Below are 14435 nucleotides of genomic sequence, written 5' to 3' on the forward strand. Positions count from 1 at the left end.
TTGTGTGGTTGTCACAGGAGCAGGAAATTAGAACAAAAGAAACATTTCAAAATATCAGTTGCCAACTATTCTAAGGATATCCACACCTACAACAAATATTCCCAATGTATTTAAGATCTTCCTCCCTAACTAATAATAAAGATATGCTTTTCGGGTAGGTAAAACTTTGCTTTGAAACAATGAAACGATGTAACCTTATTAAAATTTCTTTAGGCATTTCTTTCCCAGGGTTCAAGGTAATCCAAGCCCAGGTGTGAAAATATTTCTTCCTCATTTGCAGCACTCAGAAAAATATTCTGGAAGAAGAAAAAAGCTCAGTTTAAATAAAAGAAGACTATTTCTGAAACAACTAGATCCATAATTAATGTACTTAGCATTTGTGTTGATCTTGGCAAAAATTTGAAAATCTGACTGTCACATTCCAAATGAAAAACATGTTCGTATTCTGCAAAGTACTTGACTACTGAAAAGCAAATAAACAGGGTTTTTTCCTCCTAAGATGTCATATTTTAAATTCAGCATCAGTTAGGTCTCTGCAGAACTCTTGTTTCATCTCAATCAATTATTTCATAAATATTGTATTTATGTAACATATTTTCATTGACCTTTAAGTACACTTAATACAAAATGGCTGTTTTGCAAATGATTTCAGACTATGAATTCCATTTCTGTAGTTCTCATTATAGCTTCACTGGTCAATAAGGTACAAGAAGCATGAAGTGAAGAATTTAATTAACATTTTAATCAATAAATGATTGCAATTTCACCAAGCTCAAAGTTTGTACTATATTAAAGTATAACTTGTTCTTTTAAATATATCCTTAATATTACAAATGTAGTTTTCCAGAATAGTTGCCCAAGAAGAAAATCCTGAACACAAAATAGAATTTTCCACTATCTTTGCCATTTTTTTTAATAACAAGTAAGAATCTCTTAGCTTGGTAGACAGTGATCCTTAAACTGAGTGTAAAGATGAGATGAGATCTGAATAAGTTGAATACATTAATAATATTAATTAGTTAGAAATAAGAATGCATTCATTTTTTTTAACAACGCTGTAATCACTTGCATTGGGATGGAGTTGGGGCAACTGAATGGAGCTGAGCATTTACTGGCTGGATGCTCTTCCTGATGCCTATATGGAGTTCACAGCAAATAATAACTCATTGCGCCCAGAGAGAAAAATATCTGCCATTACCTAGGATTGAACTCACTGCCTACTGATTGTGAGGTGAGAGCTCCACCTCTAGGCCACTGCGCTGCTCGCATTCATAATGTTTATTAATAATTAAGAAATTAATTACAGAACAGTTAGCCTGTTTCCTTTTTTGTTTAACTTCCAGGGTTGCAACTGAGAGTTTCTGTCTTTAATTCAAAATATGTGATCAGGTTGTATAACTTATGGCTTCTTCTATTGCTATGTTAGAAAACTGCCAAAGAAGGAGGAAAAGATGGAACTGGACTAGGAAAATATGGACAGATTCATTATAAATCTTTTCCCAGAAGTCTTTTACTATGGGGCAAGTCCACCACATGTGGTAAAAGGTTCCTTCTACAGCTTTACATTTCCAGCATTTATTATCATGTGTATGATAAATTTTTGCAAGTTTAACCGGTGTTAAATACCACCTATACACCATCTTCATCATATTTTCTTTCAAAACATTGCATGCTGTAAACTTAATACCCTTTTTCCACATCCTCTCCCAGTCCTCCATCATAATGTTATGCCCCACTTCATTAGCCCAATCAATCATCACTGATTTCACTTGTTCATCTTCTGTGTGCCACTCCAGCAATAAATTATACATCTTGGAAAGATTCTTTGATTTTGTATCTAACAGTAACGTTTCCAATTTGGATTTCTCTATTTGAAAACCTCTTTTTTTATCCATTTTATACACTTCATTCATTTGGTAATATTGAAACCAATCATCAACATTATCTTTCAACTGCTCATATGTTTTTATCTTAAATTGGTCTCCTTCTTCTACCAATATATCCTTATATTTCAGCCACTTGGTTTCCATATTTGACCTTTTCTGGGTCTTAGCCTCTAGTGGTGAAATTCACCAATACAGAAAGATCCACAGAAAGATTTATAATGAATTAAAGAAAGTTTTGAAAAACACATTTATTAAGAAACCAGAAGCCGCCTTATTGGGTATAGTCGTAAAAGAAATTCCCAAAAAAGATGTTACTTTCTTTCTGTATGCCACAACAGCGGCGAGAATTTTGATAGCCAAGAATTGGAAGACACAAGAAATACCAACGGTGGAAGAATGGCAGATGAAAATGATGGACTATATGGAACTCGCTGAGCTGACCGGGAGAATCCGTGACCAGGGAGAAGAGTCGGTGGAAGAAGATTGGAAGAAATTCAAGGACTATTTGAAGAAATATTGTTATATTAACTAGTTTGAAATGGACTTGGAAGTGTTTATAGGTTGTAGTTTTAGAGTTTAATGTTTAGTATTAAGGATAATATGAAATAATGATTGTTAAATGATAAGAAATTAAATATAGATAGATATTAAATATGATTTAAAATTATGAAATAGAATTTGCTAATGATGATTTACGATGAAACACAGATAGAGGGGACTTGAGGAAGTCACCTGAATATGATTAGAAAGATTAGGAATGACGGAGGTTAAGTACTCTTTCTGTATTTTTGTTGATTGTATTGTTTACGTTATGTCTTGTTTTTTATATGTATTTTTTTTGTTAAAATATATGTTTTCATAAAAGCAATAAAAAAGAGGGGCGGAAAGGAAAATATGGACAGAAGCTTCACTTTTGTCTCTTCAGTTTTAGAAGGAAGAAATGTGCCTCTGAGTTCAAACCTGGAGATCCTAAATTTGAGATTTGGGGAAGTCTCTGCCTTTGTTTCTTGAGCAATGTATTTCCATGGCTGAGTCAGTCTTACTCTACAATTTTGCCATCTTCACTGCGAAGGATGACATTCAGTTCTATAACATCTCTAAAAAAGTGTATATAATTTAAGCACCCTTGAAATCCTACACCATAGCACCTACTATCCATGAATGTCTCAAGTCTTTCCTTATTAAAATGCAGCAAGTAATAGAAGGCAGGAGCAACTGAGGTGTTTCCTGGACCAAACCTCCCATGTATAACATAGTTGACAAATTAGCTCTAGAATGTTCTTCCCATGTCATTAAGAAATTCAGGTAGATAGTTCCATGCCAGCACAGAAGAAGTTAGGATAAAAAAAGTTAGGAGAGTTAGAAACTTAGAACTTCACTTTGTAGAAGATTACTTCTGTTCACCTCCATGAAGACGAACCATGCACACACACATGCAAAGACACACAGAAACATACATACAGAGTGTTCTATCTTACAAACAAGCTTTAATCCCCCCCCCCAATACCCTCTGGCTTTACCAATTCCCAATGAGTAGGAACTTCTGTCATCCACCCATCGTAACAATAAATATTGTCAAAAATAACTGAGCCAAAGTTATGGAGAAATATTACTGTTTCCCGTTACAAGAGATTACAATAATAGTATAATAGCCATGTTTAATGTAAAAGAAGAGAAATAGAAGAGGAAGTAGCAACAAAGATATCCTATATCACAGTGGTTCCCAACCTTACTGGCTCTGTGGACTGGCAGTGGTGGTGGGCAAGGCAAGAGGGGGGGATGGTTTCATTTATGTGTCTGCTGCTTGCACAAATGGAGCTTTGTGCTGTCACATGCTCACACACCACTTGCACAGCCCAGTTCCCAACGGGCCGCAGCCCAGTACGGGCCCAGGGGCTGGGGGACCCTTGCTATAGCAGGAACAATATATAGATATTATTGTAGATTGGATAGAAGGGAGAGAGAGAGAGAGAGAGAGAGAGAGAGAGAGAGAGAGAGAGAGAGAGAGAGAGAGAGAGAGAGAGAGAGAGAGAGACAGAGAGACAGAGAGACCACAGAAATAGACTTGGTATACACTGTATGTATGTACAAAGTATTTATTTATTTAGTTATATTTATATACCGCCCTATTCCCTGAGGACTCAGGGCGGTTTACAGGGAATTAAAAATCCAAAATACAAAAATTAAGAACCAAATTAAAAAATATTAAATTAACCCTGTAGTCAGTTAAAAAGAACCCCAAATTAAAAATTCCTCCTCAGTCTGGGCCCGAGAGCTCAAAGAGCCAGGTCTTCAGGCCCCGGCGGAATGATCGAAGGTCGGGGGCAGTTCTCAGCTCCACCGGCAGCTGGTTCCAGAGGGCAGGCGCTCCCACCGAGAAGGCCCTATCCCTGGGTGTCACCCGCCGGCAGTCTCTTACCGGCGGGACCCTGAGCAGACCCTCCCTGTGGGAGCGCACTGGGCGAAGGGCATTTGATGCCGGCAGCAGGTGTTCCCTCAGATATCCCGGACCCAGGCCAAGTATAGGCTTTGTCTCTGTCCCATTGGACTTACAAGGCTCTACGGATTTAACAGAATTAACATCTGTTTATGCTTTCCACTGCTGCAACATCACAATGCCTGTTACAAATGAGTAGGGCTTATATCATGTCAGAGTGATGCTGTTTTTATCAGACTGAACCATTCCGTACAAGCACACCTATGGACATTGCTGTCTGACTTCATTTTCATAACCAATCGTTTTTTAACCTGCCCTGCCCAAATTATCCTTTGAAATACATGGTATTAACAACAAAACTCTCTATAGTTAAAGAGACAAGAGCAAATAGATTTCCAATCCTTTCCTTCCATTTCCATTTATCACTACTTCAGGTAGATCTAGAATTTAGATAACTCAAAATAATGTACCAATTAAAGAACACAAAGAGCATTTTCAAACTGAATTAACAATATATATATATTGATCCTTCAAGCAAGAAAGTTACTCATTACTCCTTTTTCATACAGATTTCTTTTTCTGTCAAGTCTCAATAGAATATTGGGTTTTGCAGATTTTTTTAGCCTAACTTTAGCCCATCAGCTCTAAATGTTTTTCAAGTCACAAGCTATCATCACGAATTACTTTAAAGTCACCATTTCAAATTACACATACAAGTTAAAACTGCAGTAATCTCTGTGAGTTCATGGCTGGAAATTACTACCATGGATGTTACATTCTAGATAGAGATTTGGTCTGTCATTAAATGAAGTGCCTATAATGAGAATCAATCTCAAAGAGCTTTTTTTTTTTTACATTAAGCTCCATGGACTGCAATGTCAACAGCAGGGAATCTGTGATTTGGATGCATTTTATTCAAGCTTCTCATTCATTCATTTCCAGACACTGGTTCAGTGTCGAAATATGGATGCATTTCCCAGGATAGGGGGGAATATGTTCTTATGATAGATGTTCAGAGAAGGATAGATGTCCACATTTTCACCAAACAGAAGGATCACATAATCAGTGGGTTCTGTCTGAACTAGGCTCTGGAGATGCAGAAATCAAGTCAGCAAATGTTAATTACCATTCAAAATAGTTTGAATCCAGGAAGCAAGGAAGGCAAGCATCCATAGGTCAGAGGAAATGAGCCCCGGAAAATGGAATAATCATGAGCTGTGAAACAGTTGCAAAGAGCCAGGATAAAAGTTTAAAACAGACAAAGGAAAGTATGAAGGCCAACTGTCCCAATTAAGCGAGCTCTTTGGAAGAATGGATATGCAACTACTGTAGCAACACTATTAAAAAAACAACTATCCAGCTGATTTCCACATGTTGCATTAACATGCATTCCCACTGTCTATGAGTTGGCAGAAAAGAACATCCGTGTAGAATTTATATTGTGCTGCTCCCATGATTGAGCTGAATTCTGCTTCAGCAACGAGCACAGGGCACAGTTCTTTCTTAACAGATTTAATTCAGAACAGATTCAAGATGGCAGATGGAGGATTTGTAGGCTTCTTTTTTCTCTCCCACCCAGCAGGAAAAAACACCGCCATTTTCCTTAAGTGCACCAAACCAAACGCAACACACAAACACACAATACTACATCTTTTCTTCATGTTCTGCAGGCAAAGCGGTTGTCATCCCCACCACACCTCTCAGCATCTCAGAATACTCCCTTTAACTCCCAAATCCTGCACTGCTACATCTTGCTGTGAAGGTAATCCTAGATTTACAACCAAAAGCTGTTGTTAAGTTTGTTACAAGAATCATTGCAATTGTTAAGAGATTTAGGTGGTTATTAAGCAAATCCAGCTCCTCCCCCCCACTGACTATGCTTATCGGAGGACCGCTAGGAAGTTCATAAATGGTGATTACTCATCCCTGAGATACTGCAACCATTATAAATACTGTACATCCCAGTTGCCAAGCACCCAAATTTTGATCATGTGACCATGGGGTTGCTGGGACAGTTGTATGTGCAAGGACCAGTTGTAAGTTGAGGATTACCTGTACCTATTTTGTAAGAAGGCCTCCAAGGCTCACAGTTGTAATTGACATATGTGACACTTTTGTATTATGACAGCCTTCAACCTGGTTTTCCCATTAGTCTTTTTAACTTTTTTAGGACATGCAGGCCTTAGTGGGATGCAGGGGAAGTTGTCACAGAGGTCTACAATCAGGAAGTGGACAATTCAAGGTTTTGTCATGCTTGACTCCACTACACGTGCATGTGCGTGCGTGCGCGCACACACACACACCCCTTGCAAGCAGGCAACAGAAATAGGGAGGTGGGGTGGTAGATCTGGATTGCAAGGGAAGGAATTGTGGAATGCAAGGGCCGACTGTTGCCTGGCAATGTCCTGATGCCCAAGGATGAAAGATCGTTTCCCAAAACAAGTTGACTGCAATTGATTGATGGACAATGAACAGTGGGTGGCCCAGGGGAGAAAAGGAGATTTTAACTACACTGCTTCATACAAGAAAACTTCAGAACTGGCTTCACTTCTCCTGTGCCTATGTGGAATTATCAGTAAAGTTATACTCTTGGTAAAATAATGTCCCAGGAGTTTCTTTTGCTGCATATGCCAATGGGATGGTTGACAGTTTTAGAAAGCATCAAAGTCAAAAGATTAGACAACCACCAAATGTGCATATCACCCACCCAACCTGGTTAGGACTCAGTGACATTTTATTATGTTTTATTCTTGCCCTGTACACATTTTCTGTGTTTTATTCTTGCCCTGTACACCGCCCTGAGTCCTCCGGGAGAAGGGCGGTATAGAAATATTAATAAATTAAATTAATAAATTAATTTATTTATTTATTAATTTAATTTGTATACCGCCCTTCTCCCTAGGGACTCAGGGCGGTATATTTCTTCTGATATAAAAAAGGGAGGTTTAATGTTGGTTATGCAAAGTTCAACATGTTGAAATATCTAAAACAACCTTGACTGTATGATTTATGAGCCACAGGGTCCACTCAATTTTTCTAGCAGAAGTTCATAAAAACATAATGTCTATAAAGCTGCATAATCCAACTGGTTGTAAATTATTACTTCCAGGTGGTAACAATCACTAATGAGAATATATATATGCCAGGCATTAATTATTTTGTTAATGAATAAGAGATAATGGGAAAACAGTGAAATTATTAGTAGGAGCATGATCCAAACAACGTTTTCAAATGATGACAGTGAGACTTTTAGCGAAATAAAGCTTTCTCATTAATTGCTGGAACTTCTAAGTAGCTCCTCTAAATCATAAATGTGAAACTTCAGGTTTCCCCTTAAGAATGAAAGGGTGCTTTGATTCCTTCCTCACCAGAATACACCATATATATCTCATTGATCAGTAGTTATGGCAAAATAAACATTAGACAATGAAGGACTATAAATGTCATAATAACACTCAGCATCTCACCAGTCCAATTATTCAGCTAAAGCCTGGCAAGAAAAACAGTTGAACATTATTTCATGCATATAAGTCACACAACAATCAAGTTATATATTTAAAAATGGGATCGAAGAGTTTAGGCAGAGAAATCTATCCATCTTAGGCACAAGGAGCCATAACAATACCATAAGCTGATCAGGTTTGCTTCTTTATTGTTGCCTGCCTATTTACAAGAATCTTGCCAGATTGGCTGCATTCACTTGGGAACAGCCAGATAAAGGCTTCAGGGATTTTTTTTTTTTGGAGGGGAGGGGGAGTCTCCTAGGCTTCCTCCCCTGCAAGAACTCCAAGCTTGCCAATTTCTTAATTCCTCTCCCTACTGTAACTCTCTACCACGATCCATTTGGACAACAATTAAAACATTTATCAGGAAATAAATTTATATAAAAATGAAAAAGATATAGAAGTTCAGTATTTCTGGATTCAGGAACTTGTTAAATAATGAATATTTAATAAAAGGTAAAGCCCAGATAGTCTGCTACCACACTGGATTTATTTCTCCTAAAAATTGAAAAACAAATGTAATAAGAGAGTTCTCATTTAATGATTCCTATTCATTGTATGTGCCATTTATAGACTTTGGACAGAAGCCATTGGTATGTTACATCAGCTAAATGCTACCCTTCTGGATCACAGTTTCGAAAGCATTCATTATGCTTCCAAACCAAGACAGACACGTAAAGTAAGAAAAAAGAAAAAGTGAAGTAAAGATAATCTGTGGGTTACAAGAATTGCTAAGGTTATTGCATCTAGACAAACATGGGAGCTTATTAGATCTCCTCTTGAAATAAACTCTGTATGTTATTTCATACTCTAGAAAAGGCTCATGTCCTCAAAAGTAGACCTTTTTGTCCATTTACAAGGAAAATCAATTCCATGTTGCAGAAAGCAGAAAAATCAGCAGATCACAGCCAGGTTTAGGCCAGGTATATATGTGGGAATGGGGGTTAAAAAGGAGATAGATCTCCATTTATATTCCTTTTTAAAAAAAAAAATTCTTCTTCTCCTGAAGACAATCCTGCTTCTCTCTCTGACACAGAATAATTTTATATTCCCTTCTGAGTCGTGATAGAAATTTTGGAAGTTATAGGTAGGTATGCACTGATGCCTGGAGTAACCTAGGAGAGCTGGGAATTAATCAAGGAGCACAGATTCCATTCATGCACTTTCTATGTCTTTTGCCCACATAAATTAAGCTCATAGAAATGCATTTGAATAGATGGAGTGATCAAATCACATCCTGTTGCACAAATATCTCAATGCTCCTTTTATTGACATTCACTTTCCTGCAACTCCCAAAATAGCACTTTGAAAGGATTCCCCCCCCCCCCGGTTCTTGTATCCATTTCAATCCTCTGAGTCTGCAAAATTTGGCAGTATATCTCCTAAAGCACTGAAGAATGAATAATACTGAACAGAAACATTAAAAAGGGAGATTGTACTGTGGTAACTGACAAGCCTGGGGTGAAGTTCACTAGAGAATGAAATACACTAAATGATCAATTGGAGAGAAGTCCGAAAGTCTCTTCATTTCAATCAAGAGTTTGGACTGGTTTTGGCACTGAAATTGCCTTGCTGGGAAGGGAAAGTGACATTACATTTATTCTTCTGGACTGGGCTTCTTCACAACTTGCAGCCAGGATACTGTACTAAAGCCATGGTGACACAGTGGTCAGAATGCAGTATTGCAGGCAAATTCTGCCGACTGCCAGCAGTTCAATTCTTGCTGGCTCAAGGTTGACTCAGCCTTCCCTCCTTCCGAGGATGCAACTTGTTGGAGGAAATATATGCTGACTCTATAAACCACTTAGAGAGGGCTATAAAGCATTGTGAAATGGTATATAAGTCCAAGTGCTATTGCTATTGCTAAAAGAAGCTCTGAATATCTTAGAACCTTGCAGTAGCTCCCCTCATCTGGCTCCTTCCAGATGATACTCAGCAGTTAGTTGTCAACTACATGGTATTTATATGCTGAGGTTCTGCAAGACTGTGCTTTAGCCTCCATGCTATCTAACATAGCAATAGCACTTAGACTTATACACCACTTCACAGTAGTTTATAGCCCTCTCTAAGCAGTTTACAGAGTCAGAATATTAGCCCCAACAAGCTGGCTCCTTATTTTACTGACCTCAGAAGGATGGAAAGCTGAGTCAACCTTTAGCTGCTGAGACTTGAATTGCCAAACTGCTGGCAGTTGGCTGTCAGCAGAATTAACCTGCAATACTGCATTCTAACCACCGCACCACCATGGCTCTAACCATGGAGTAGGCAATTCCAAGATTGAGAATAGCAGCTCTCTCACTTGCCTTTCCAAGGCTGGTAGTGGAAATGCTGGCTCGGTACCTGAATGTGATAAGGACCAGCAAACCAAAGCTCCAGTGAGACAGGATGGAGATAGTGACAATGCATGATTTCTAAGTCCACATGAGTGACATTCAACCTGCTACAGAAAAGATGGCATTCCACCAAAGGATCCCACCTGTAGGTTGACACTTTTGGATTCATCACTGTCTCCTCTGCTGCACAAAGTGCCCTTTACCAGGTAAGGGCAATGAGCTCCAGACTGCCAGAACCAAAATCCTTAATCCTCTCCTAGTACAGGTAGTCCTTGACTTACATTCGTTCATCTGGTGACCGTTCAAAGTTACAGTGGCAGTGAAAAAAGTGACATATGACCATTTTTCACACTTACAACCACTGCAGCATCCCCATAGTCATGTGAGGAAAACTCAGATGCTTGACCACTGAGTTACTTATGACAGTTGCAGTGAAGATGATCCAAGGTTGGCCTCCAGTTGAGTGGGAGGGACTGGGATGTGGAACAGAATAAAGAACATTCCATTTGGAAATGCCTGCAGTCTTCATTATACATTGCCTTCTAAAGACTCAGATGATAGAGGTGCAGAGACCTGAAAGGGATTCTATGGCCGCAGTGACTTGAAGAGATATATTCAAAGAAGCCTGAACTATGACCTGGTATTCTCAAGTATTGTGAGAATGTAAACATATGTTTTACTTTGCAGTTAAAATTGAAGCTAATCTTACCAGATGGTCTGAGAACTACCATTTAAAAACAGCAGTAATGTTCTTTGGAAACGTGTAAGCATTGTTCAGAACTGTTAGGACACCAGCTGTTGGTAAAGTTGCGGCCACAAAGGCTTCAAATGGGATTGAGGGGCTTTATATGGAAAAAAGAGTATATCGCAATATCTCTTCACTTCAGTGATCCAACACGAGTAGTATCAGCTATGCTGGCAGCCGAACTCTCTAGCCCAGCATTTCTCAGCAACTTTAAGAAGTGTGGACTTCATCTGGGCAATTCTGGGAGTCCACATAGTCCACAAATCTTAAAGCTGCTGAGATGGAGAAACACTGCTCTAGACTACTCTATTTGCTATTACCTAAAGGGGATCAAAGTCATTGCCCTCAGGCTTCCTTTTAAAATTTTGTGCAGGTTTTTGGGCATTTCATGTGTTTCATGAGAATGCAAGATAAAATTAACTTTATTATGAACCTATGCAACAGTGATAAGTCAGGCTGAGACTCATCTCCAAGGAATTCTAGTCAGAACATCTAAAAAGAGCTAATATATGTACTGATCACGCTTGGCACCCAAAACTTTTCTGAAGGACACACGTTATAGCTTCTCCTAAAAATGATTTCAAATGGGAAATAAACAGAGGAAAAGTACATGCAATAATAAAAGGGTCATTAAATGGCAGGGCAAATCCAATAGCATTGCAGTTATGGTTTTTATTAGAGATGAAATATGTAGATGGATAATTGGCTGACAAGAAAGGAGCTTTGCTGAACGTATGGGAGGGAGCAAAAGAATCAAGGGCAACTGCAGGTCATCAGAGCTAGCAGAAATAAAATAAAAGATAAAATCCAAAAGGGCAAATGGGATAACAGCATGATTTTGTGTGTGTGTTGTATCAAAATGGGGACAAAGCAATTGTGCACTGGATTGCACAGTATATATTTGTGTGTTTTTCACTTCGATAAAACAGTCTGCATGGGTAAACAATTGAATTTGCCTGAGGCATTACACTACGCAGCAAATGTAAATTTTATATTTAACTAGCATTATTTCATACCAATATGCACGTAGCGTTCCTGCTCTGAAATCCAATCTATCCCAAATCCAGCAACAAATATAATGACAAATGTATTGGAAGGAAAGCCATCACTCTTTGAAATAAGATTATAGAAAACTCTGAATAAGGAATTTGAGAACATAAGCCATCAACTATGAGCCCTTAAGAAACATCCTGAGACACTGTATGCCATGGGGTTTATTCCAATAATTCTGATTATGACTACATTTTAAGCTAATATGAATCAAGATCATACATCCTAGTTCATTTTAGCATGGAATAAATTTTGCAACCAGAAATAAACGCAACTGTATAAATGTAAAAAATGAAAGCTTTTTTGCAATATGTAATTTAAGAATAGGTATCCTAATTTATTGAGCCATTATTAAAATGAACCGCAACAGTAAATGGACAAATTTCTGGAAATCCTGAAATCCAGATTAATAAAAAAATATGGTAAATCCATCCAAATAATTTTTACTCCCTTCCAAAAGGTTTATATGCACACTGTGTTTTACTTCTATTTTATCTGAGTCCACAGTTCATTAAAGAACATTTTATGTCATGGCACATGCTCTTTTCAACATCCTTTCCCAGGAATTAGATGGTTCCCTGGCCCTATTGGCCTTCCATAAGGCCAAATACATGTTTTTATTCCAGGACCTAGGAATTTCAAGGTGTCATTTAGCCTGTGCAATAGTCATGTTGATCCATCATTTTCACCTGGGTTGCAAATTACATGTAGCTTCTTTATTGTTTTATGTTTTTTTTAAACATGTTTTACTCATAAACCTATGGGGAGCTTGATGGGGTCCTGCATCAAACTGTAGATCACATTGTTGACCAACTGTAAGCTGACAGCATATACTGGTCTCATTTTTAAAATATAAATGATGCTGCACTTCAATACTTAGCCTAGACATTGGTATTTGAACATAGTTCATTCTAACATTTATATTTTATTGGGTTCTACTAACCTAGATGAAATGTTAATACTGTATATTGCTAGTCCATGTATGATATGCTAAATAAATAAATATGTGGAGATGGGGAATGCAGAACTCAGTTTGAAAAAATGCTAACTGTAAATTAATTTGTCTGTCAGAGTTCTATATTCAGTTTGCATAATGGAGTACAACTCATGTAGAAAATCCCTTAACCAATGCACAAGCAGATTTGCTCACTTGACTATAGAACTGTGCATACAAATGAAGGCCACCCATTGAGTCTTCTTTCCCAGTCAAAACCCAACTTAAGTAAGAAAACAAAGCAATTATCTTTTCTTTATTATTCTGGGAATAAAACAAAGACAATTGTACTTCTAGCATGTTTAGAAGAAAAACATTTGGTCCACGGTGGATCTCCATGTTGATCCCAATTTAAAAATATTGTATTGCAATTTTGAAAAGAGAAATATGCAAAAGAACCATATGCAAAAAGAAATTAAAATGGCAACATTCAACAAATTAATTAATTATGAATTTCTAATTGATTCCCATGTTGTTGAGGACAAGATTCTTTGAAGTACTTGGTCTGAGGCTATATGGGGATGACCTTGAGAGAAATTGTCAGAAACCATTACAAAAGCAGCAAGGGCAGAACCATTGCTTAAGCTTTGGGACAGTAGATAGGAAAAGAACTAGGCTGGCTCTTCCCTGACTTAGTGTGATGTAAGGAAGGAAATTTAAAACACAAAGCAGACCTACAAGATCCTATTAATAGAGCCTATCACAATATAGTTTTAGTCTTCTTGTGGAGTCAATTTCAATGTCTAGACAAGACTTCAAAGGCTCATTTTGACCAGAATTTCCTCTTATAGTACAATGAAGAGACACAGTGGAAGTTGAATCAGCTAGACTCTTCCTTCTTTAAAGTAGGACCATTATATCCACTGCCATATCTAATTGTTTATATAGAAACAATGGAAAAATCCATCATCACCAGATGGATTTGTAACTGGTTCACCAACTGCGCTCAACATGTAGTCCTTAATGGAACTGCATCTACATGGAGGGAAGTGAGCAGTGGGGTATCCCAAGGCTCTGTTTTAGGTCCAGTACTCTTCAACATCTTCATCAATGATTTGGATGAGGGGATGGAAGGGGAACTCATCAAATTTACAGACAACACCAAGCTGGCAGGAATACCCAACACTCCAGATAATAGGCTCAAGATACAAAAGGATCTTGACAGACTTGAATACTGGGCCCTATCTAACAAAATCAAATTCAATGTACAGAAAAGTAAGGTTTTACATTTAGGCAAAAAAAAAACCAAATGTGCAATTTCAGAATAGATGGTACATGGCTCAACAGTAGTAACTGTGAGTGGGATCTTGGAATTCTAGTGGACAATCATCTAGATATAAGCACTGTTCTGCAGCTGCCAAAAAAGCCAACTCAGTCTAGGCTGCATTAACAGAGGGATAGAATCAAGATCATGTGAAGTGTTAATATCATTTTATAATGCCTTGGTAAGGCCACCCTTAGAATATTGCATTCAGTTTTGGTTGCCA

General features: G+C 37.9%; 1 protein-coding gene across 1 annotated transcript in view; it reads right to left on the minus strand.

Annotated features, from left to right (window-relative positions):
- Positions 1-209: 209 nt before the first annotated feature.
- DNTT (DNA nucleotidylexotransferase) overlaps positions 210-14435 on the minus strand; it is a gene marked incomplete at both ends in the record, with an annotated part of 205688 nt that continues 191462 nt past the window's right edge. Inside the window, one exon of the mRNA XM_081328589.1 lies at positions 210-296. Coding sequence (XP_081184715.1) covers positions 210-296 — 87 coding nt within the window. The remainder of the gene's footprint in view (positions 297-14435) is intronic.

Source organism: Vipera berus (genome assembly GCF_964194415.1).
Source record: "Vipera berus genome assembly, chromosome: 5".
Classification (NCBI taxonomy): Eukaryota; Metazoa; Chordata; class Lepidosauria; order Squamata; family Viperidae; genus Vipera; species Vipera berus.